This window comes from Sinohyriopsis cumingii, chromosome 10, assembly GCF_028554795.1.
Source record: "Sinohyriopsis cumingii isolate HCF-2022 chromosome 10, ASM2855479v2, whole genome shotgun sequence".
Classification (NCBI taxonomy): domain Eukaryota; kingdom Metazoa; phylum Mollusca; class Bivalvia; order Unionida; family Unionidae; genus Sinohyriopsis; species Sinohyriopsis cumingii.
Genome location: NC_142970.1, coordinates 83,197,152 through 83,224,006, shown reverse-complemented (window position 1 = coordinate 83,224,006; position 26,855 = coordinate 83,197,152). Strand labels below are relative to the sequence as shown.

General features: G+C 38.1%; 1 protein-coding gene across 1 annotated transcript in view; it reads left to right on the top strand.

The window, feature by feature from the left end:
- The first annotated feature begins 2,470 nt into the window (after positions 1 to 2,470).
- The window catches only part of LOC149790484 (uncharacterized), a 63,943-nt gene continuing 39,558 nt past the window's right edge, over positions 2,471 to 26,855 (top strand). The window contains exons 1-2 of the mRNA XM_089972532.1: positions 2,471 to 2,783; positions 25,574 to 26,062. Coding sequence (XP_089828658.1) covers positions 2,546 to 2,783; positions 25,574 to 26,062 — 727 coding nt within the window. The 5' untranslated portion in view covers positions 2,471 to 2,545. The remainder of the gene's footprint in view (positions 2,784 to 25,573; positions 26,063 to 26,855) is intronic.

Here is a 26,855-nt window from a genome sequence, read left to right as displayed (position 1 = left end):
AGTAATGCTGATATAAGATCTAAGTTACAGCATATTATTTTTTCATATTATTCAGTAGTGTTACCTTTTACATTTTTAATATTTTTATTTTTAATTCTTTAACATTCTTTCATTACAAAACAGTTGGTAAGTATTATATTTCCTTATTATCTAATACTTTTTGTAAACAATAGTCTTGTAAGACTCGTAACAGATTGGGCAAAATTGGATTTCTTTTTCTGCGAATACCCTGTTTAATGTCCAAGAGGAAACTTCAGAACCAGTGGAAGAAGAGTCAAGAGCTCAAACTGTACTGCAGACGACTTAACATGGACTTGTTTAAACGAGTCAGTGGAAAGCATTGTCGACGATGTTGAGTGAAAAACTGTTATGTCTGTTTTATTTGCTAACTTTAATAATATGACTTTTTTTAATTCTAGTCTTGTAGTGTAATGTAGGTATCTTCGACTAAATTTGGTTCCAATTTATAGTTTTGTCTTGTAAGGATGATCTAAATGATGTGGTGGAATCTCATCCGCATAAAATCACTTGAATTTGATTTGTTGTTTTTCAAAGTTTTATTATGTATATTTCCAAACTGCTATTTTCGGTTGAATATGAATGCTTTGTTCACATATACCGATCGATTGCCATAATTGAAGTTTTTTCTCTTTGTTTTCAAACTTTTTTACATATCCAAAACTTGAGTCGAATCCAACAAGATATGAAGTCTCTGCAAACATACCGATGCTTTTGAAATTCATATCCAACCTGACTAATAAATCGGAATACATAACATCATGACTTCAAATGTTAACATATGGATTAGCATATGCGTAATTATATCGAAAGGTCCAAATCATGCCCGTTTGCTGTATAGACAAGGAAACAACATCACAATAACTTATAACCAGAGACATATAGCTGCATTGCTTGTGTATATCTTTTTATGTAACAATAAAGATGTTTTAGTCTATTGTGAGTAATAGGCTAGCAATATAATGTCGGTATGGTTCATTTTGTTCTGTCGATTAGCTGTGATTTTTAAAATCATATTGTTTTCAGCAAAGAGTATAAAACGATTCTCCATAGAATTCACTCTCATATTTAAGTTTTCTTATATCGAATTATTTGCGAAATAGAACATGCAATTTCATTATGCAGAATTTGAGAGCGAATAATTGCACTCGACAAATTCAAATGAGTACAATGTACAAGAATATTCTTTCATTAGCCTTTTTTTTTGTATCCTATATCCGATTTTTAAAACATAAGGAATATATGGAATATATATATATATATATATATATATATATATATATATATATATATATATATATATATATATATATATATATATATACTCAAATCTTTCATTAGTTGATAATTTTTAACCTGGTTTCACCAGGGGCTCCCAAACGCTGTAAACTTGGTGGAATTTTCACTCAAGCAGGGGTTTATTTGTCAGCACTCTCACCATATTTGCATTATCCAGTATATTTGTTTTCAAGCAACATATGTGATGTAGATTATTGTCTTTGATGGTCTCAGTAATTCCGAAACGTAAGAGATGCATTTCCTTGAATACATGGATACAAAGCTATTCAAATTTATTTGTGCAATTAGTTTTAGAAATATCATAACTGAGCATTATAAATATTGGACGCAGACGACAACATTTGTACTGAAATTGACTATTCGAGAAATAAGAAAAGGATAGGGAACAGCATGTCTGCTTGTTTACATTTGTATCTTGAAATGCCAGAATTTTGACATTGTTACTCACCTGTTTTTGACATTCAGGTTAACAATTATAAATCAATGTAGTAAATGACAATGTTCCGTGCATTTTTTATATCCTTGATCCCATTCGATATTAAAATCCATCGGTAGTACAAACAAACATGAGCTATGGGAGCCACTCACAATTAGTTCCCAGAACAACCATCACGCGAGGGGCATAAACTCATGAACAAATATTGGAAATGCAAAGTGATTAATATGTCCCAATGGGCATGGGTCAACAGGGGATCTGGACATGGGTATTGTTGTGGACTTTATTCCCCTTCAGTTTTCTCTTTTGAAGATATATATATATATATATATATATATATATATATATATATATATATATATATATATATATATATATATATATATATATATATATATATATATATATATATATATATATATATATATATATATATATATATATATATGGGTGTGTACTTGTATGCGTGTGAGATCCGACATTAAAATAATAAGAACTTGGGAGAATTCTTTTCAATATAGAATCAGTGTAGGTTGGCATGACAATGTCCTAAATAGTTGCCAAACCTTGCCATGGACAATGCTGATATTAAGGTACCTCGGTAATGTTGAATCTTTTCCACATGGCAGACATAACTTTGGTTTATATCATTAAGGGTAGTATTTTTATGAGTTTGTAGCCCAATTTCGTAAATATATGTTGTTAGAATTTATTTATAAACTTAGAGTCAATATAATTTTGAATTTAATTTGCTTCATTTTAGGTCCAGGTGTTCCAACAGAAATTTTACAAATGGATGAAAGATCTCTCAAGTTGTATAGAGACGCGTTGAAATATGGAAAAGAAAAGGTTTACAATATTAGGATAATGGTTGTTGGCCATTATGGCGTCGGGAAGACAACACTAGTACGACGTCTTCTTGGAAAAGATGTAAATATTTCCGAGAGAACAAGTACTGAAGGCATTGACATCCATATGCACTGTGTGGACGTTTCCTTAACTAGCCAGGAATGGTCTGTGCAAGAAAAAGGTATGCATGACTTTTTTAGACAGTTTAAATACAGTTAGGCAGATTACTTCAAGATGTTGTCATCTCTATAGAATAAGGTATGGCTAATTTTCTTAACACATTTGAAATACAGACTGAGAGCAAGTATCAGTTTATATGTTGTGTTCTTCATCTGCTAAGTATACTCCTGGATCCATTTTAAATTTAAATAACTTGTATAAAGCACAGAACATTATGCTATGATGCTGTCTGGCATCCATTGTGCCTGCTTGTCCTTTTTTAATTTCAGTATCGCACATATGTATTGAGTTTCTGCAAGGAGAGGGATTGTTAACTTTTTCATAAAAGGTACTAGGTCAGGGTTACATTTACTGAACAATAAAACTCTTTTTACACCAGAACGTTTCTTTATACCAAATATCTTGGCCAAACGTTGTCAATCATGTTCATCTGAGATGAGAAAGATGCCTATCAATTTTGGTGATCAATGGTGCCAGAGGTTTCGTCATGATATATACGGTCGTATCCCCTACTTTGACAAAACTTGCATTGAGTCATTGAAATTACCTATTCATTTTGGGATCAAAAGGTCAAGGTAACAGGGATTAAAAAAGGCACGTCCACACAAGTCCTTAACTTCAGCACATGTTTTGAATAAACTTTGCATTTGGCTTGCATTTAAGACGCTAAGGACATCTTTAGCTTTTTATTTGACAAGCAAGGTCAGGTATAAAAGTCAAAACGATTTCAGAAAGGAGAATGGTCTTCATACTATAAGCAAAGCCCGGTTCTACAAACGTTGTGTATGTAAACCAGAATTTGTTTGCGAATGTTGTGGTCAATGACATCATCAACCACCAATGTCTGCCTGGGTTAATATCTCGGGTCGGCCAGCACGGCTATACGAGAAACCTCGAAGGTGACTGCATCTGAGTCTTTATCGGGATTTCATTCGGGTTCATCCTCTGCCAAATAAGCTGGCCACCTGGTATAGCCTATAAGGTTTCGTAAAATGTTTCTAAACACAAAACAAAGCCCACGATATTTGTTTCTTTTATATTCCCACATTTAAGAACACAATTTAATATTTCCAGCTTAATGGTATTACAGGGACAGACCGATTGCTTTTATATATTATCTAACTGAAAGTGTCCTTTAATAAATTAGAAATGTAACCGCAACTTCATAACTTAAACAATAGCTCAACAGTATTTATAGAGGCAAACAAGTGGAATAACTGGAGCGTCATGAGACGATGAATGAATATTTTTTCATTTATGACATGCATTTCATCTAAATTACTCCCAATATCATTAATAAGTATTTGCTCCCTTTATGGCAGAATCATTTGCCCCCATTTTAAAAAGCAGCCTCTACCAAGATTTTGATATATTAAAATTTTGATATATCAAAATGGTTTTAGCTTACGACTCATAGAAACAACATTTTTATTTTGGGATACAGCTCATGAAGTAAAAACATTACACGGCTTTGGCAGGTAATATAGGCGCAAGCTTTTAATACCGCATGCCTTTTACCCTTAAGCAAGTGCACCTAAACTAGTGGTAAGCCTTTACCTCATTGGTGTCCGCAAGTAAAGTTATCATACAAAAGCAAAATATTGGCAGAGTGATTAATGCATTCTAAGAAATAGTTACTTGATTTTTACTATTTATAAATCCGTTATTTTTATTTGTCAGGACGTCTTGGTCCCGTATCTGTGCACGAAATCATCGGGCATTTTCAATTTCTGTCAGTAGACATCAAGAATAATTATTAATTGCATTGCATTTAAGTTGTGCTGCGGCGAGAAGTGCCAAATAAACACGTATTCGTGAACGCAGGCGCATTGAAATTATTGTAACATCACCGCTAGCCACACTGGCTATTAGGGATGTAGCACTGACAGCACATTTGCTTGTGAAACTATAACGGTTGCTGTGGTCTGTGGTCGCTCAAAAGAATCCGTAAATAGCATCTCCCAACAACCTTTCTTATATTTCAAGAGAAAAGAGGTTCTCATGGTCACTTCATCATGTAGCTGTTCAGCTTTGATTATTTCTTTAGTCCGTAACAATTAGATTATAACATGGTTATTCGATAAAGTACGTAATCGAGTAGAATTACTGTTTGAAAATCTTAACTTCTTCAGGTGCAAGACACAATCGCACTTCAATCCATGTACTTTTTTTTAATTGTGCACCTGGCATACAATTTTAGCAAATATTGGCCTGAGGAATATTTAAAACTTTTGATATTATAAGGGCTGGGTACATATGACCACGTTAATATATAAACAGATCAATTACATCATTAAATGATGTCTGAACTGATTTTCTTTCCTCTTCTCTAAATGATTGTTAGCGGAGCGAATGCATCCTTGTTAAATAACAGCCAAGATTTGTGTCTTCCATGCTTAGTCAGTGTGGTATTACATAATAAATAGGGAATGCAACCATACATTTCTCTTCATCGTAGTAGAAACAATCGATAATTACTTTTTAGTCCTGGTTGTATTGTCTAAAATTAAGCATCTTTGCTGATAGTAGTTAAGTGGGATACACTACGGACAATGGAAAAATACATTACAGACCCACTTTGGGAACGTATACAGAAGATATTTTTCGGATCACCCTGGGAACGTTTACGGACAATGGGAATTGAACATGGGGAATATTGAAACTGTATACGGACATGGAAAAGTTGGGTTGTTGTATAGGGTAGCGGGTAGGGGATAAGATCACTGGGCACGATTTGCGTCAATGGGAAATAAACATGTGGAATATTTGGCTTGCATACCGACAAGGCAAAGTCGGAATGTTGTATAGGGTGGCAGGTAGCGGGTAAATTCAGCTAGTTCAGCGGGTAGCTGGTAGCGGAGTGGCAAGTTCAGCCAGTTCATAAACAATACAAATATTGAATATCCTTGACCAAACCTGACGGAGTATCTTCTGTATCTGCTTGCCCATATTGACTGAATAAATAAACCATATGCCTTGACTCATATTCAGAAGAAGAAAATTCCAAAGAAGGTAAATCACCTTCAAACCCATTGTAACGCAAGCACGAAGGATGAACTGTCCAGCAATGAAAGTCCCTACGGGACCCGAAAGATTCTTCTGTCACTCAACATTTACCCGCCACCCTCCAATCGTCCTTTCCTGCGATGACAGTCCCTACAAGACCCGGAACTTCTTTAGACAAAGAAAATAAATATCTTTTCAAGGCATATGAGTGGCCCTGAAAAGGGATTTAAGTTTTCTTCTTGTTCTCTTAATTTCTTCCTTTTCTCCACCAACTTCATATTCTTTCCCCTTCTTTCTTAACAAACCCCAAATATACTATCCACACACGGGAAGGAGAAAACAAGAAACCAAAAATATACTATCCACACACGGGGACGAGTAAAAAAACAAACCAAAAATATACTATCCACACACGGGAAGAAGCGAAAAATCGAACCCCCATATATACTATCCACACACGGAAGGATGAGAATAAACAAAACCCAAATGTACTATCCACACACGGGAAGAGGAAAAATAAATCCCAAAATATACTATATTCACACGGGAAGGAGAAAATAAAAACATCATTATACTATGCACACAACGTACACGAACGCATACAAACACACACTCTACTATCCACACAAAGATACGTGAACGCATACACGTACACACAATATATATGCTATCAACACAGAAGGGGGAGAAAAAAGCCAATATCTACTATCAACATAGAAGAGGAAGAAAATAACCCAATATCTACTATCAACACAGAAGGGAAGGATTGATTGATCGATTTTAGTTTTAACGGCGCATCAGCACTGTAAGGCTATTTAGCGCCAAACAAAATGTTATAGGTATAATCTTTTAAAAATTATGATAAGTCTCATATCGACCAGCGATATTAAAACACAAATAGTTGAAATTAAAACTTTAAGATGGTAACGGTGAAAAATAAGCTTCCCGATCAACGGGGGATGTAAATGTTGTATGTTAATGAAAAATGATGAAAAGGTATTAAAAAGCGACGGTATATATATTGCATAAAACTGCACAAGGTGACAACTTAAAAGTTAGAGTTTAGAGTAAATATTCACTGCTTTCAGGAACTCTATAATACGAGTGATGTTTATAGTATCAAAAAGTTCTTTCATGTCATGGACTATGTAATAACGATCGCGCGTAGGTTGCAGATCAAAACGCTCTATCATAAAGTGCTTGACAGTGAATGGTTCATTGCAAGAAATGCACTCTGGTGGGTCTTCACGTTTTAGTAGATTGGAGTGGGTGATATAAGTATGACCAATTCGGATTCTTGCAGTGACTACCTCCTGTCTACGCATTTTTCTGTAGGAAGGAGTCCATTCTCCTAGAGTTGGCTTGATGGCATGAAGTCTGTTATTCACGGCATCATTCCATGATGCCTGCCACTTCTGACGATAGAACTTTCTGATACAAGGTTTAAAATCAGTATACGGTATTTTAAAATCAGATGGTTCTTGAGTAAGGGCCAATTTAGCAGCGCGATCTGCTTTTTCGTTACCTTTAATACCAATATGGCTAGGTAACCAACAGTATATTATATTGTGGGAGACACTCAGCTCGGTATTTTTGACGAGTATGTTTTTCAATAATGGGTTCTCCAGTTTACTATTGTGTAGTGACTGGAGTACTGATAGCGAGTCGGAGAAGATGATACTGTTTAAAATATGTTTCTTTTCTATATGTTGCAGAGCAAGGTCTATTGCTCTGATTTCGGCTGTAAAATTGATGTTCCATTTGTAAGCGAACTTGCGTTGTGTGATTTCCACAAACAAAGGCTGCAGCAGCCTTTTCCTCATCCTTTGAGCCGTCGGTATAAATTCTTGTGTAGTTTTTATATTCGGTGAGAAGTTCTTGATAACAGCTGTGGAAGACGGAAGGGTTTGTCTCTGACTTTTTTCCATCGTGTAGCGTAAAAAGTACTTTTGGTTGTTTAAGTAGCCAGGGTGCTGTTTCGGAGATGGACGTTTTCTGAATTGTAGAAAGATCAATTTTTGTGCTGTCAAGGCTGGATGATATTTTAATGCCAAAGGAAGGTATGGCGTTTGGTTTGTTTTCGTATAAGGTTTTGTATTTGGGTTGGAAAAACAGCCGAAACAGCAGGATTCAGAGGGTTTGATTTTTATTTGAGAGCATACTGTGCGGAAAGCATTTCTCTACGATGCGAAAGCAGTGATTCATTCGCTTCAGCTAGTAGGCTTTCACACGGGGATGTTTTAAATGCTCCCAGAGCCAGTCTTACTCCCTGATGATGAATTGGGTCAAGCATTTTCAAATATGATTTTCTGGCTGAACCATACACAACGCAACCATAGTCCAGTTTGGACCGTATAAACGTTTTATATAAATTGAGTATGACTTTTCTATCAGCACCCCAGTCAGTGTGCGCTACTACTTTAAGTAGGTCAAGTGCTTTTGAGCATTTAGCTTTCAAGTTCTTTAGGTGTGGAATAAAAGTCAGTCTTCTGTCAAAGATAATACCTAAAAATGTTGTTTCCTCAACAACTGGAATAGGTGTTCCATCCAGCGTGAGGTGAGGTTCGTCGTGATGTCTTCGTAACTGACAGAAATGCATGCATACTGTTTTGGACTTCGAGAATTTGAAACCGTTTGCACTGGCCCAATTTTGAATCTTGTTTATATTTTGCTGAAGTTGTCTTTCAATTGTATGCATGTGCTTCGATCGATAACATATGAGAAAATCATCAACATATAGCGAGCAATCCACACCAGGAGTCAAACATTTGGTGATGCTATTAATGTATCATGGGCCTTATCTAAAGCCTCCCTAAGCTCCGATAGTGAGAACAATTGATTATAACTTTCCGAGTTGTTGGATGTGAATTTTAAACGTGACTTTTCTTTTTGACTTTTAAGTTTTCGGAAGGCTTCTGAATAATTAGATGATGAGGAATTGTTCGAGAAACTGTCAGCAAGAGTATTTGCAATGTCACGTTTTGAACTAAAGTTGTTATTGTTCAGTGTCAGATGTCGGAGAGGGTTTTGTTTTCTCTTTCCGTTTATTTTGCGTATAGTGTCCCAAACTTTCTTAACAGAGGAACGAGAGTTAAAGAAGAAACATATTTCTTCCATGATGCTCTTTTACTTTCTTTGATTGTGCGGCGAGCTTTGGCCCGGACAATGCGAAATATATTTAAGTTTTCGGGCGTCGGATGATTATTAAATTTTTTTAATGCTTCTCGGCGTAGTCTAATGGCTTCCTTACATTCCTTAGTGCCCAAGATTTTTGGGTTCTTTTACAATACGGCGAGGACTTGGGAACGGATTCTTCTGCAATCTCTATTAAAATAGATGTAAAATGCTGAATGGGGTCGTTAACATTGAAAACTGTATCCTCATTCAGCCTAGTTTTACAGAGTGTTTCAAACTTGGACCAGTCGGCCTTCTTTAAATTCCATTGTGGAATTACTTCATTAATTGAAGAGTTAAGATTTACAAGGGAGATTGGGAAGTGATCGCTGCTGTGAAGGTCATCAGCGACCTTCCATTCATAGTCCAAAAGCAGCGAAGGAGAACAAATTGTCAAATCGATGCATGTGTATGTACCCGTGCCTGGGTGTAAATATGTTGGTGTTTTGGTGTTATATAGACACAGATCGTGTCTAGAAATAAAGTCTTCAACTTTGTGACCTCTGTCACTTATATGATTTGATCCCCATAAAATGTTGTGGACATTAAAATCCCCGAGTAAAATAAATGGCGCGGGAAGTTGTTGAACAAGGGTGTCTAATTCGTTTGGAACTAGGTTAGTGTTTGGTGGTAAGTAAATAGAGCAAAATGTAATCACTCGATGAAGAGTGACGCTTACAGCAATGGCTTGTAAATTTGTGTTTAAAGGGATGACGCTATGAGGGGCTCTGTTGTTCACAATAACAGAGACTCCTCCTGAGGCCCTGTCAACATTTTGAGAGTAGTTGTTAAACAGGGAGTAGTTTTTAAGTGTGATGTTATCTGTATTTTTCAAAAATGTTTCCTGAAGACATAGTACAGCAGGATCATGTTCGTTTAAAAGCAGAAGAATATCATTGTAGTTGGCTTTAAGTCCTCTACAGTTCCATTGTAAAATGGTGTTCTTCATTACAACTTTATATTGAAGATTCTGGAGCTAGGTTAGACCTTTCGCGGAGGCAATCTGTTTGGTTATTTATCTGGAGGAAGTACGGGGGTATATTTTTTGGTATTAGGTCTCGAGCCACCTTGAGGACATGGAGCAGATTCTTCTGCATCCATATCCTCAAAGTCTCCAAACCTATTGTGCAGTTTTATTGGATCATCAGAACCTTTTTGCTGCCTATTTGTTGTCGACTTTTTTTTACTGTTTGGTGATCTTGGTGTTGGAGGATTGTTGAATGTTGTTTGTGTCGATGTTGAGTTTTTCTGGGGTTTGTAAGGCGGAATGTTTAAGAAGGAAGGGGATTCAGGTGGGTCTGTTTGGGTTTGGGCTTCTTTCGTTGCTTTTTGGTTGCTCTTCACTATAGATGAGAAGGATGGACCGTAGAGTGATGTTCTAGCTTGTACAAGCTTCCTGGCCTCTGGATATGGAATGTTGGATGTATATTTGACCCTTTCGATTTCCTTCTCCTGTTTCCATGTATCGCAATCTTTTGAATTTGCATGGTGTTCCTTGCCGCAGTTGACACAATGCGGAGTGGCTTTGCACTCGGATTCCCGATGAGAAGGGTCTCCACATCGTCCACATACTTGGTTTCTGGAACAGCGGTCTTCATGATGACCGTATTTTTGACATTTGTAGCATCGGAGGGGATTTGGTATGTATATCTCAACCTTAACTTGTAGGAAACCAACTTTGACAACTTTAGGTACCGTTGGTTCAGAAGGGAAGGAACAAAACCACATTATTTGTCATCCACATAGTGTAGGAACAAGATCTTTGTTAAGATAAAACATACACACACACCCACACACACTTACGCGCATACTTACAAAAACACACACATACACATACACACGTGCACACACAATATCTACTATCAACACAGAAGGGAAGAAAAAAGCCAATACCTACTATCAACATAGGAGGGGAAGAAAATAACCCCACTATCTGCTATCAACACAGAAGGGAAGGAACAAAGCCACATTATTTGCCATCCACATAGTGTAGGAACAAGATCTTTGTTAAGATAAAACACACACACATACACACACACACACACTTACGCTCGCACACACACAATTGTTACTGCATTAGATGACAGTAAGTCTGGAGACTAGTATTTTGAGAGATGGGCAGACAGATTTAGCATTAAAGAAAGAATGGCAAAACAATCCAGAAAAAAGCACACCATTTTTGGTTCTGTTATTTGTTTGCGGTATTATAGGACAAAGACAATTAAGAAAACCATATATTATATGTGAAATATGTTCATTGTTTTCATTCATCCATCAATTTCATAAAAAGGTAGTAAGATATTTATTGTTGACCGACTGCCTAACATTTGCTTAACATATCCCTACGCAGGGTTATACAGTATAATGTCACTCGCGTCTTTCTTGAAAAAGTCGTGAGTTTCTTTCCTTTGTGAAAAACTCTAAATCTAATGCTAGAAATTTATTCTGTAACACATTGCAGTGCCAAAATAAGGATAAAACTAAGATATCTGAATTGTACAAGCTTGTTAACTCAAGATTTTATCTCATCCAACTATTTACTGACTTACAATTTGTAAGGGTGTACGTTTTTAAAATCATGGATGACAAACAGTAAAGTTCACATAATTATGGTAACTATTGATCACATTTTTGGAGAGGCATCTTCAAACGGAACAAATACCATTAGGATCTCAATCAAACTTATTACGACGGAGAGAGAGAGAGACTAAGTTATTCCTACTTTTATAAAGTATGAAGACACTTATGTTTGTTTTTGATGGTAAATATTCGCTAAAAACGTTTTGTTCGAAACACACATTTAACTTAGATTACCAAATCCATAAGAAAAATCCTCCATTAAAAAGAAACGAACAAAACAGAGTGAATTGATGACGAATGCGACTATAACAGTCTCACAGAATAGTACAATAAAACATTCCTTGAGACATTTTACAATACGATTGACACGATTTCCATGGATCGCCCATGGTACGATTGCTCGTGCATTAGTTGAATTTTTTAATTATTTTTGTAAACCGCCTAGCGACAAAATCCAAAAGAAAACATGGCCTATGTGAAGAGCTATTGAAGTCAATTCGAAGCCAACGCAGTAAGAAAAGAAGACTATCTAATGAAATGGCTTGCAACGAGTGATGCATTGTTTTGTTCCAAGGCAGTGTGGCACAATAATGCCTACGCTCTTGCGTTGTTACGTTACTATTGTATTGCAGACAGACTGGATGTGAACTTAAATCCCTCTGTTGTGTGTGGTACCATTTCTTCTTACCACATCAACTACTGAACGGGCACAGTACTGGTCCGCGTTTTGAAACTGACATTTATTTTTTTTCCTCACTTAAACATTTTGACATTCACAGTCACACTATCATGATAGAGTCAGAAGTGTAACAGTATTGAGTGGTATGGTATTTTTTGTTTGTATGAAGTAAAGAAGATAAATTTCAGTGAACGTCAAGGATAATGACCCAAGCTGTCTCTCTATTGATTGGTATATTTACTTAAGAAGAAATATGACCTCTAAAACACAAAGATATAAGGCAAGCATGATTAGAATGAACACAATAATATCTAACTGCAGTAACAAACGGCGGGTTTTCATTCACGTCCTGGAAACTTTCAATGTTCTTTCAAGACAAACTTGGTATTTTTTGTAGGGCTTGAAATATGAAAACTGAACAAACTTCAGCACTTTGCTATATATATTTTTAGCAACCGAATAAACAACATAAATAACATTACAATAATTGAAAGCCTTAAATCTTCTATAAAAAGAAATGATTTATAAACTAATATTAAAGATGAACGATGACTAACCAAACTAAAAAACAAATTTATCAAAGGCAATGCCATGTGTAGAAATGCCTCTCCCTTTGAGAAGGTATATGGATGCTATCTGCCAAACACCAACAACTTGACAAAATGTATGAACAAAGAGAAACCTCAATTGAAAACTATTTTTTCAAAATTGTTTTTGTCTTTTGGGAACATACCTAAACACTAATAATGGGTGAGAAAAGAAAATACACATCAAAGCGTTGACATTTCTGTATAAAAAATTAGGGGACATTCCTAAAGTTCTTAATCAGCTCTATATGCTGGAACAGGTCTGTGGGATATCCACAGATAAAGAAGTACAGATTTTCAGGTCAAATTGCAAGTGTGTGCGGGATTTCAAAAGTGGCATAACTTGAACAGATGCTTTTCTCGTGACACTGGTAAAGTGTAGAGCCTGTCCAAGTGTCATAAAGCAAAAGTCACATAACTTTATATCGTTTGTAGGCATTTCGACTTTAGAAAATGTGACGTATCCCAAACGATTATCATAAAAAGAAGTAGAATATAGGGATTTGATAGTTGTTGTTTAGATAATTCAGTAAACTTTAAAACACACCTGCTCTGTTTTTTACTTTTGTCTTACATCTACATCAGCTGTAGAATCAGCCTTATCAGCAAGAATATCGTCGCTGCTGTTGAAGAAGTTCTTTAAGAAAGGGGTTTAGTATTTTTGTTAAAATATCAAATGAGGGAACACGAATGTTAAATCAGGGTTGGTTGACATCGTGGCCAAAGATAAAGAGGAAGTGACTAACAGAAGGAGATATCGTTGCTGAGAAAGATTTTCTGGAGTGCTATTTTGAGCTGTCAAATATGTTCTTGACAAGTACGGTCTCCAAAAGAAAGTTCTAACAAATATGAATCAAATATCCTTGTTCACTTGAGCAACCTTTCTCCTATGCAACTCTCGGCCAAGATTATCTTTATTCACTAGCTTAGACATGTCCTTTCCTCTTGATTTGTAATGAAAATTGACGATATATTCTTGTTATTACATTGGTTAGCTTTTCATATCACTAGCTACATTCCTATCACGTAATGGAATATTCACTCCAATCCAGGCCATGTTAATTCGAAGGATGCTAACCGGGCAATGACCAAAAAAGCCTAAAACTCACGTAGATATATCCCATATTTGCTTCAGCCACATTTAGGACGATTCTGAAGTAGATTCTACTGATCAATCTCCGTCTAAAAGAAAATCACGAAGATGAGTTATGTAAAGTCTAGAGAAGAATTTCTGAGCAGTTATATTTATATGAACCAATTCCTTCAAGAGACTGGTGTGTTTTATTTAAGTAAAAATCCTGAGCCATCACGTGACAATGAACCTACTTCCTGGTTTAAGAGGAATCAACATTGCTACGCAACGGAGTTCTTGTATTCGAAACCTATTGCTAGGGATGAAGAGACTAGTAAAAAAGGATTTTATGTGTTAAGCAGTGTATTCAAGTTGGATAAGTGGTTGGATCCCACTCTACATGGTGACCATAACTTTACTATTAAACATTACTGGTTAAAATTCAAGGTGATGCATTCTTACTTCGTGTGAAATAGGGTTATCCGAAAGAGTTTGTATATACTTTGAAAGCTAATACAGATTATGAAGCTACAGGAATTGCTGATGCTACTGCATTTTCTAATATCAGTATGTTTCAAGATTATCCTCATCTGAAGGTTGTAAAAGGACAAAAGATTAGTCACACAGAGAAAGGAGCTACACCCTGGTATCCTCTGGGAAAGGTTAACATATATAATTCGTGTTATGCTAACAAAGACAGTTCAAAGTTCAAAGATATTTTAGATGATTTCTTCAAGACAGCTGTTTCCGGTTATTATTTTACAGCAGGAATGGATTTCACACCATTTATTGGTGTGATAGAAACTATCAGTATGTTTCAAGATTATCCTCGTCTGGAGTTTGTAAAATGTCAAAAGATTCGTCACACAGAGAAAGGAGCTACACGCTGGTATACTCTGGGAAAGCTTAACATATATAATTCGTGTTATGCTAACAAAGACAGTTCAAAGTTCAAAGATATTGTAGATGATTTCTTCAAGACAGCTGTTTCCGGTTATTATGAAGAACGGCTGTCAAATTGGGTTTGGCAGGCATCAGAAGTGTAAGAAACCGAGGCTACTGGAGACGCGGTCACCGTCGCTGTAGGTCGTGACCTCTTGCGGGAAGAATCTGTTTTCTGGAGTCTTTTCTGTGGGCTTTTCTTTTCTTTTGTATTTTTTTATGTTGCTGTGACCTGGTCTTGAAACCACTCTTTTTCTTCTTTTGGATCCGTTAGGCTTTGTTGGGAATATTTCTACTTGGGGAGAACTTTGGGGGCATTGGAATTACATTTTATGAGCGAGCGAATGGTGACACCTCCTAGAGAACTGCTACCTCCAGGTTTCAAAATGATTTGCTTTCTGGTTTGAATGTCGATGCGAGGATCGTCCAAGTACGTCAAGGCTACTTTGTTCCTCTCAACAGCCAAAAAAAGTTTGGTTTGATGTGGGATGTGAATGATGCCTTGCAAGAATTGACGTGCTGTCACCGTGAACCATCGTAAGACTTCTCTGAGACTGGCTTCTAATACACGAACACGTATTTGTGAAGTTTTTCTCGACTGATGGCGTACAAGGCTCGAACCAATTTGACGGGAATATGAGACTGAAGGGACGTCATGTTGACGAGGTGTGAAACAGACTCAAAGTGTTCGAGCTTTTTATAGATGTTTGTTTATTGGGACGTGTACACGACAGTCCCTCGGTCTTGGCACCAGTCGTGAAACAGATGGGCACGAAATCGCAAATAATCGGGGGTGGTGGGTATTAAATCCACGAGTAAATATGCGTGAGGAGTTTGAGTGGCATCGTTATACGCACGAGTCCTCCAAGGCGTTCCTAACTGGCTGGCTAAGACTTGCACTTGCGATTTATCTCCTGGGCTTTTAAACAAGACCACGTAATGAGCAGTGTTACTAATGGCGCGATGGGCTTTACTTTGTTGAATCAAATTTTGAGTGATGTAAATGACACTGGCATTCCGATGATGCCCTTTGCATGTAAACCACAGTTTAATTTCTTCTTCGTCTTCTCATAACATGTCGACGAATATGAATAGATGAGTTTGACTGGGATCGTCTTCACTAGGAATGCCTACCACAAACGCGATGGAAGTGTCTTGACTTTCTCGCAAGAGACTCTACGCTGATTTCCACTCTTCCTAACACCACACGATCCGTTGAGGTGGACGAACGATTAAATGATGTTTATTTTCGATCAAACGTTTGACAAATTCAGTTTTCCTGAACCTCTGGGTCCGGCATTTAACATGTTAAGGGGATGGCGAAGATACAAGGCCTCCCAACTGGCACGATCTAAGTGTTCGTCGATGACTTTGAAAGTGGAGGAAGAGGGAGCAGAGACAGCAGAGGTAGCCATATTAGTGAAAGGATTATCACTTTTGACACGAAGACAGGCAAGACAAGAGTGTTTGTACTTTTTTCAGGACACGTTTATTGCAAGTTAAAATGGAACAACACGAAAGACAAAAATACATAAAAGCCAAACGGTATAGTAGAGGGATAAAATACACATCACAACGTATAAAGTGGAATATAAACAAGTCACTGTACAACATAGTTTTGGTAACGAAGGTGTTCTAGGGACAGTGTGTAATGTTTTAAAGTCTCTATATTTGGTAGAGTCGCACATGTGGCCTCTCGGAATGGTCTTTCGGGAATGGTCATGACAGTCCTGCTCTGAAGGGAGTGGTTGCCCTCGGTGACGGGTTCTTTTCTGGCACTGTCATTAATACAGGTTTAAAAGTTGCCCTTTTCACTGGACGTTTGAATTTAGGATCACAACTCTTGGCCTTTATAATTACAATGAACTATTGGTCTTGGAAGTTTTCCCTTTTTTATATGCTGACCAATACCGACGTGTCCATACGGCAAAGTGAAGTAATTGGGAAGTCGCACTCTCTTCTATTATACGATTTTATACACTTTTTCCAAAGGCCGACTGACGATTTGGTGTGTGGGTAAACGTACAATTTTGTGCGGTTCGCAGGTGGTTCCTTTAAAGTTTTCATCCTGTCCAGATTGCAAGGTTTCTTTCAATACTCCAAAGCTCACCAGTCGACTGTTGCGATAATTGAGAGTCAACCATTTCACTTAACGCTCCGTGTTCACATTTCCTTATGGATCCCCGTATTCGTAGCCGTAATGTTTAGGACCGCCACTAGCAAAACTTATAATCTTGTCGTCGGAGTGCTTGTCCGTGCAGACTCCTAAACGGTCACCTTCAATGTCAGGGGGCCGGTGACCCAGCCAATCGATGTAGATGCAACTGTCCGTGTCAAAATACAGGACACGATATCCTAACAGTTCCTAAGCTTCGTACATTTTTAACCGATTGTGGGCTGTCACGTAAACTGCAATGATGCCATTTCCAAATTCGTCAGCTTCTACAAAGTCCAGTTCTTTCTCGTAATTGACTAATATGAAGTCCTCGGGCGTCCGCGTGTTTCATGCATTTAGTTTTGCCGTTAATCATCTGGAAGTAGCGGAAACGTTATGTCAAATGATCCCTCTTATTGAAACACGGTCGTTGTGCCATTTTAACCCACAAGCAATTTAACATCACTTTGGCAAGCGATCGCCTTCCTTCGTTTTTCTCGATGTGGTCTAAAGTGATGTCTTCCTGCTCCCAGTATTTCTCCTTGAATTCCTTTTGGTCTTCCGGAGTGTGGCACCAGGAAGGATAGCCGCTGGCGTATTGCTTCAGTTTCAAAAAAGCCCCCATGTCATCTGCAGAAAAATGCCTTTCTCAGTTTCGTCGCCCTTGTGGTATTTTTCTGTCTTGGGAAAGTGGTAAATTTCGTACACGTCTAACAGTTGGTATCCCAAGTCCAGAGCTTTGAATAACTCCACGCTGACCCACATTCCTGTCAAGACGCGTTATTCCTGGGTGTACTGACATATCTGGTCTTGATTGCGCGTTTAGGCAAAAGTAAGACTACAAGGGAAACATCAGTTTTCCGTGGCTGTAGTTAGGTTAAACGGGATGGTACAAGTCCATGGGAGGCAAGACTTTGCACTTGATCAATCCTTCGTATTGTCGAATGTTGTCCACGTTCATGTGTTCGGTCAGCAATTGTGGGTGTCCTGCTGGAAAGCAACAAAATATGCATTCGTATGGATGCAGCAAACACACGTCCAAGTATCTGTTTTCTTCTCCTTTCTCCTCGTCGGCGTGGTACAGCAAACATGTGGCATTCATCTGTCCTCGTACAAAATGTCCTGCGGAATCAGAGGGTCCACCAACTAGTAACTTTCCGCGATACATTTTAACTCGGGATCGGTTTTCAAACGGTGATCGTACTCGTGTTCCCACATTTCCACCACTTGGTATCCTTGCTGTTCTATTTCAAACTTCAAGCATCGCTGAAAAGTGGCCTGGTGAAAGTCTTCCATGGTATGTTGTAAAAATTGATTTTTAGTGCCACGTTGAGGGTAGAAGAGAGGACATACGTGAAATAAGCATCCGGTAATCTCGTACACGATCTTGGGGTTTTCTAAGTCCCAACCCTCCACCGAATACCTTCCGATGGTCTTCTGGCCTCCTACGTTTCGTCATAAACGTAATGTAGCCAGCGTAGGACTTTGACAGAGTATTGATGTTTGACAAAATTCGTCGTTTGAGGGCTTATGCCAGCCAGTGTGTTTTGAAGCATGAATCGTTGGCGGTACACTAAGGAACTCGCTTAGGCGATAGTGCAGGCTTCTTTCAAAGGATCGATCCCTCCGTGCTTCATGAATATTTCTCGAAATTTTCCACAGCAACGCCGTAAAATGACCACATCGGAACGACAATACTTTAACATTTATTCCTGAAATTCGAAAGGGTCCGAGTGTGGTACCGAGCGTAGAAAGCTTCTCGTTGCTCGATGTGTATATTGTCGGGTCGTAGTAGTGATCCTCATGCAAGTGGGATAGAACGGCATGTTGATTTGCTTCGGTATTGAAAAAGTGTGGAACGTAGCCTTAGGCCATTTCTGTCATTCAAAACGTTTTAGGCATTTTTCCCAATGTCATAGTCAGGTAACTCATCGAATCTTCAAACTGTACTTGTCCCACTTGCACGGAAATGATTTTGGCTCCGTTCAAAGTCACTTTCAGACGTTCGGTACTTTGTTCCGTATAGTATCCGAGAAGAAACTGTCCATCGTACACCAAGAAATTTTTTGCCATCACTATAGCATGGCGATGACAATCTCCGTAGCGTTCGATGTCCTCTTGGCTCCACGTCTCGTCGATGAGGTCTAAGATTCATTGGGCGAAATCAGCTAGTGTGTTGGGTCCCCGAAAGATATTTTCACATCCTCCAGGAATCTCAATGCAGTGAAGGCAATGACTAAAGATAGGCTCTTGGATGCACTTCTCGCACGTTTGATGTGCCACACAGAAATGAGGAATGTGAATGCCGGTCTAATGCATATATTCGAAATCGAAAAAGATGAAATACCATTTCTTCTGGTCATCTTCTTCTTGTTGGGGTTGGAATTTTTGAATGTAGCATTCGTGTTCCAAGTCCACGATTGGCGACAAATGTGACATCGTTTCTTTCCTGAACATACGTGCGCCTTGGCATTATTACTACGTATGACTTGTTCACAAGTAGGACACAATCGAAGGAGTTCACAACCACTTTTCTGATGTGAACCTTGCGTCTTCAGATGTTGATGGTAACAGTCAGGGCTAACGAAAGTGCGCTGACAAGCAGGACAACGCACTCGTTCTTGTCCTTTGTCCAGACAGGGTTGAGCAACCAAACATCCTGAGCATTTCAATCAACAATGCTTGCGTTGCTCTCGACTGTTATAGCCATAGTCACATTTCTCACAGTAATTTGTCGTCTCGAAATATATGCCTCGAAACAATAGAGGTCCACGTACTTCTTGAGCGTGTATTTTCAAAGTGTAGCGTGGAGCCAACACGTCTTTCAATTGTTGCATTTCAGGAATGCCGCAGGGTGTGTCTATAGGTAGCCCTGTTTGCTGCAACAGAAGTTTTGCATTTCTTCGTTCTTTGGCTTGGTTCGATATTTTAATAGTTTGTCAGGATCTTTACCGTTCTACTGTGTCATTCTTGTCGGAATATGTTCGTCTTACGACGATGGCATGGGCTAAACACATCTTGTCTTGAGGATTGTTAATTCGGACGTGACTCGTTTTCGTGCTGCGAAGGTCATCAACCAATAACACCTTTGTGCATCCTGTCCTTAGGGGAAGAGACATGTGGGTCATGAAAAGTGTCGCCTTTCCATCGGTGATTTGAAACGTATCGTTGGGTTCTTGCACGTGCTGAATCTTTACGATGACTTTGGAAGGTGTTAATTCTGCTGGCTGCTAAACTCGATCCAAACGCGGAACTTCAAACTGTCGAGATGAAAGGAAAGTCTCAAACGATCTTATTCTTTGGCTTGACATTGCCGTTTCAGTGTGGTTAACAAAGAATCCCACACCTCGGTGATGAACCCTCTGCCTTCTCCAATGTTACTTTGGACTTGAAATCTTTAAACTTCACCGTGTAAGTGTAAGACATTTTTCTAAAATTTCTAGAGGAGCGATTTTCCGTCTCTCAAATGTGATATTAGTTTTGAGGGGTTAACGGTGGAGGACTTTGGTTGGGCGTATAATCTCTGGGTTTGAATTCTGGCTCATTTATGTCATCTTCAAAATCGCCGGCATGAGTTTGAGCCAAGACTTCCGTTACTGTGCGAGGTGATAAGTCACGTTTCTGCCTCTTACTTTCTTCTTCTTTCTCCACGAAATTAGGCGATCGTTACAACTTGACTTCAAAAAGTCAAGTAACTACATTTTAAACGATATGGGTCCCTTTATATCCATGTCAGACCAGTGTATATATAAAGGGTCAGTCTTTCCTTCCAGTATTCAGTTCACTCTCAAACCGACCTGAACCATGGAAGAGCCAACACAGATCGAACTTCTGATCAGAGCTTTGCGATTTTGTGTGTGTGTGTGTGTGTGTGTGTGTGTGTGTTTTTATGCATGCGCGTCATTAGTGTGGATTGTAATTTGTATTTTTTTTTTCTTCTTCCCTCTGTGGTGTGTGTGTATTTGTGTGTTTGTATGCATTCGCGTACTTTTGTGTGGAGAGAATATTTGGGATTTCTTTTTCTCCTTCACCTGTGTGGATAGTATATTTGGGGTTTGCTTCTTTTTGCTCCTTCCTGTGTGTAAATAGTATATTTTGGGGTTTGTTTTTAGCTCCTCTTCCCGTGTGTGGATAGTGTATTTGGTGTTTGTATGCGTGCGCGTACGTTTGTGTGGATGGTAGAGTGTTTGTTTGTGTGTTTGTATGCATGCGGGTACCTTTGTATGGATAGTAGAGTGTGCGTGTATACGTGAGCGTACGTTTGTGTGGATAGTAAAAAAAAATCCCTCTGTGGTATGTGTGTCTATGTGTGTATTTGTGTGTTTGTATGCATGCGCGTACCTTTGTGTGGATAGTATATTAGGGGATTGTTTTTTCTCCTTCCCGTGTGTGGATAGTATATTTGAGACTGGTTTTTTCTCCTCTTCCAGTGTGTGGAAAGTATATCTGGGGTTTGTTTTTTCTTCTCTTCCCGTGTGTGGATGGTATATTTGGGGTTCTTTTTTTTTTTTTTTTTTTTTGCTCCTTCCAATGTGTGAACAGTATATTTTGGTGTTTGTTTTTTGCTACTCTTCCCGTGTGTGGATAATACAAAAGATGTTTTATGCGCGCGCGTACGTAGATAGTACAGTGTGTGGTTATCTGGATAGTAAAGTGTGTGTTTGTGCATGTCTGCTTACGTTTGTGTGGATAGTATATTTGGTTTATTTTCCTTCTTTCCTCCGTGGTGTGTGTGTGTGTGTGTGTGTGTGTGTGTGTGTGTGTTTGTGTGTGTATTTGTGTGTTTGTATGCATGCGCGTACGTTTGTGTGGGTAGTATATTGGGGGTTTGTTTCTTTTCCTTCCCGTGTGTGGATAGTGTATTTGGGATTTGGTTTTGTTTTCTTCTCTTTCCGTGCTTGGATACTATATTTGGGGTTCTATTGTTTGCTCCTTTCCGTGTGTTGATAGTGTATTTTATGGTTTGTTTTTGCTCCTCTTCCCGTGTGTGGACAGGATTTTTGGTATCTGTATGCGTGCGCGTACGTTTGGGTTGATTGTAGAGTGTGTGTTTATGTGGTTGTATACATGCACGTACGTTAGCGTGGATAGTAGTGTGTGTGTTGGTGTGTTTGTATGCATGCGAGTATGTTTGTGTGGATGGTATCTTTGGGTTTGTCTTTTTTCTCTTCTGCCATCTGTGGTGTGTGTGTGTCTGTGTGTATGTGTGTGTGTGTGTGCATTTGGGTGTATGAGCTTACGTTTGTGTGGATAGCTTATGGGGTTTGTTTTTTCTCCCTCCCTTGTGTGGATTGTATATTTTGGGTTTGTTTTTTTTTCTCCCTCTTTCCCGCATGTGGATAGTATATTTTGGGGTTTGCTTTTTGATTCTCTTCCCGTGTGTGAAAAGTATATTTGGAATTTGTATGCGTACGCGTACATTTGTGTGGAGAGTTGAGTGTGTGTATTTGTGGATAGTAGAGTGTGTGTTTGTATTCGTGTGCGTACGTTTGTGTGAATAGTATAATTGGGTTTGCTTTTTTCTTCTTCTTCCCCTATGGTGTTTGTGTGTTTGTGTGTGTATTTGTGTGTTTGTATGCATGCGCGTACGTTTGATGTGGATAGTTTATTCTGGGGTTTGTTTATTTCTCCTTCACGTATGTGTATAGTATATTTGGGGTTTGTTAAGACAGTAGGGGAAAGAATAAGAAATTGGTGGAGAAAAAGAGAAAATTAAAGGACGAAGCAGAATAAAACCAAAGGCCCTTTTCAGGGTCACTCATATTCCTCGAAAAGATATTTATTTTCTTTGCCTAAAAATGTTCAGGGTCTCGTATGGACTTTCATCGCTGGACAGGGCGGTTGGCGGGTAAATTTATAGTGACAGGATAATCTTTTTGGTTCCCTACGGACTTTCATCACTGGATCGGGCGGATGGCGGGTGGCGGGTAATTTTAGGGATAGTTGCATCTTCCGGGTCCCGTAGGGAATTTCATCGGTGGAGAGGGCGATTGGCGGGTGGCGGTTAAATTTAGAGTGACAGGGGAATCTTCCGGGTCCCGTTGGGACCTTCATCGTTGAACAGTTCAGCCTTCCTGTGTGCCATACAATGGGTTTGAAGGTGAGTTTCCTTCCTTGGGATTGTCTTCTCCTCAATATTAGTCCAGGCATATGGTTTATTTATTCAGTCAATATATGCAAGCAGAAACAGGAGATACTCCGTCAGGTTTGGTCAAGAATGTTCAAATTGGTACAGTTTATGAAGTAACTGAACGTACACGCCAGCCCGCTACCCGTTGAACTTACTCGCTACCTGCTACGCTATACGGTATACAAGCCCACTATTTAACATATTCATTTCCCACTGACTCTAAATGTGCCCACTGAACTTACCCGCTACCCTATAAAATAACCCAACTTTCCCTTGTCCGTATACAGTCCTAATATGCCCCATAATCAATTCCCATTGTCTGTTAACGTTCCCAGGGTGATCTAAAAAATCTTGTCCGTAGAAGTTCCCAAAGGAGATCTGTCATGTGTTTTCCCATTGTCCGTATGGTATCCCACTTAACTATTTATGATGCTATGACATAATGATGACCTCGATTAGGTATTTGTACATTGTGTTGGTCCCAAATGTTATTATCTGTTTGACTCTTAATTAGATTGCATTTAAGTGTATACGAAGGATTTTAATACACCCATGGCGCGATATTCATTGACATGTGGAACAAAATCATTATCGATGATGGCATTTGCTTTAAACCGGTCCAACATCCGCATTTGTTTGAACACGAGGCAAGATGGTGGTTTCAATTGCATTTTCCAGAGTCATTTATGAAGCATTTCCGACAGCCCTTAATACAGCCGCGTCTGCAAATATGTGTAAACGATGCCATGTTAGCTATCCAAAAATTATATAGCAAAATAGCTGCGATGTTCTCTGATAGAGCCGGGCCAATAATAAACATTTGAACTGAATTTGGAAACTTATCACCTCCTTGGACAATTCAGGCTTTTCCACGTTAGGAGAAGGCAATGAGGGTAAAATGTGTGGATCAGTTACAACGTTGTTAGCAAAACGCAAAGTGCTCGATTTGCCGGACATGTTGATATATATCATGATAAGCCAATGTAGTACCATTTAAAAGTATGTATGTATGTATGTATGTATGTATGTATGTATGTATGTATGTATGTATGTATGTATGCGTTTTATATGTTGTATTGGTTCATATTAAGGTAAGATTTAAAAAAAATAACGCTTTTTCATGCCAAACAAAGAAAAGCTAAGTTACTCTTCTATTGACAAATCTAGACATCTGGACAGGGCTGAGACGTTCAATAGCATTGCATCCGAGACCCTTAGAACACGAATCGTAATCTTCAGTAAGCACGAAATCGCTATCTAAATCATCGTGCTTATCTGTGCATCATATTTTAAATCATCATATATTTTTAATTCCACACAGAGTTCACTATTTTGGTTTAGTTTTTCTTTTGTATGAATCACACATCGGTTTTAGAAGCTATCACTGGTGGATGCCTTTGGAATTTGATGTGACTCGAACCTAAATCATGTGAGTCCCCATTGTGGAACCTATTTGAACTCGAACGTTCATGATCCAGTTTCTTTATTGTGGTTGCTATTGAGGACTTGGCAACAACGTTGTATCGAGTTCAGCAGAATCTGGCTCCAACACACATTACATGCAATTGCAGGTGTCTTTAACATATATCTTGCATCTTTAGTTTATGACGCTTGTTGAATAACCTGGGAGGAAAGAGTAGTTTGATTTTGTAGTATCAGTACAGTATTTATGCAACAGTGGTATGGTCTCACGGCAACGAATTGTTCATTAGATTTACGGCCACATAAAAATGGGAAATTAAGTGTGGGTTATTGATTCGTACTTGACGGTACAGTATTCATTCCATTCTATTCGAAATACAAAATAGCATGTTCCGATGATAACATCTGCAGGAAAATAATGAAGTCTGTTTAGGCTATTACGAAATGTGCTACACGACACATTTAAATTCCTGGTCACATAGGATAAGTGTTGGTGACAAAGCAGTGAAAGCAAACAAATTGTATTAAACAAAAGTTTTTCATATGCAGGTAAGTTATCTAATTTCTACATTGAATGAAACTGATATGTTTTGATATGGGACACGTTGATTTTCAGATGCATCGAAATATAAAAGTTTGCAAAGAATCACAAAGCTGTTAAATGAGAAATCGCAAATGGATTATATAGTCATTATCAAGACAAGGTTAAGGATTTAGAGCAACAGGAGAGATCTTGGTGGTAATGCTAGTACGTTAATGTCAGCCCTGAACACAACTACTTATCTACCAATGACCCTTTAGTTACATTTATTATGTTTGGAAATAAGCATTCACACTAAAGATAAACATTGTTTTAACGCTGAAGGCAAATTATTTCGCATTCCACTTTATTGCAAAATATTTCCTCAGACAGTGTATCAGTCATTGCCGGGAACTTATTAGCAGGGTTGCAGTGCGAGATTGCGTTCTGAACAGTATATTCTGATTAATGTGACTATTCTGCTGATGCTTAATAAAGTTGTTATGGGACACATTCATTTTCAGATGCGGATAAATACAAAACATTACAACGTCTCGTGAAACAACTAAATGAGAAATTGAAAATGGATAATATGAGTCATGAAGACGATCAGGTTCAAGACTTCGAGCAAACAGGGGGAACACATGCTGCTTATGCAAGTAAAGGCCCTGGCGAATATGATGTTAAAAAGGTTGATGTCCGCCGTCAACACAAGGAATCAACTGAAGCGAGAATTCCCAATGTGAATGTGAAAGGTAATGCTGAAATGGAAATTCTGCAACTGTTAGTAGAAAATGCAGATAAAATTAAGAGAGTCGAAGAAGATAAAGCAGCATTGTCGATGTGGGACTTTGCAGGTCAGTTTATCTATTACACCACTCACCAGGCATTCTTGACCAGAAGAGCTGTATACCTCTTGGTTATTGACCTCAGTCAACAAATGACAGATATCATAGAGGGAGAGGAGTGCTTTTTTGATAGTAAGGGGATCATCAAGGCATGCAAAGTTAAGGGTAAGTCTGACAATCATTACTGAATTATCATTGTCTCAACCTAGGAGAAAAATACAAATAAATATATCACATCTCCTCTATTTTCAAATTTATTACAAGACACAAATTCGCAAATTATTAATTACTTGCATGTTGCTTTTGAGTAATATTTAGACCAATTAAGATAACAATTTCTTGGACTCACATTGCAACAAGTCATTTCTTCATGCATATACGTATGGATGAAGAAAAAAGTTATACTATCCACATTAATACATTGTTGTATATATGACAACAACAATGTTGACACAGCTTGCAATGTGCAAACTTGAGAGCACACATGTAAAACTTATATAACAGTAAAATGGTTATGTACTTTCAAGTAATGTTACGGCCTTGAGTGCCCATTCGAGAACTTGCATCTTGAACGTTGGTATCAATACAAAATGTAATAATTAAGGACATATCACCACGCAAAGAATTAGATGCAAAATAAATTAAATAAGACGGATACTGATGTTACCCGCAGATAATGCACATGTGCAATTATTTTTCTGACACATTGTTAAAGGAGAATCATTTAGAAAACGTTTTCGTAGTAAACAATTGTGGTAAAGCTTCCCATATTGAATTTTATCACAGCCCAACTTTGCACTCATCATGACTTACATATTAATCAAATTGGCTTCCTTCAAGAATTGCCTTGATATTTGCCTTTCGTGGTGTCTTTATATCCTCTTCAAATGTCAAATATCAGAATGGAAATTCCTCTGTCCCTTTTGTATTTTATATTTCCAATAAGAGGAACATCTGA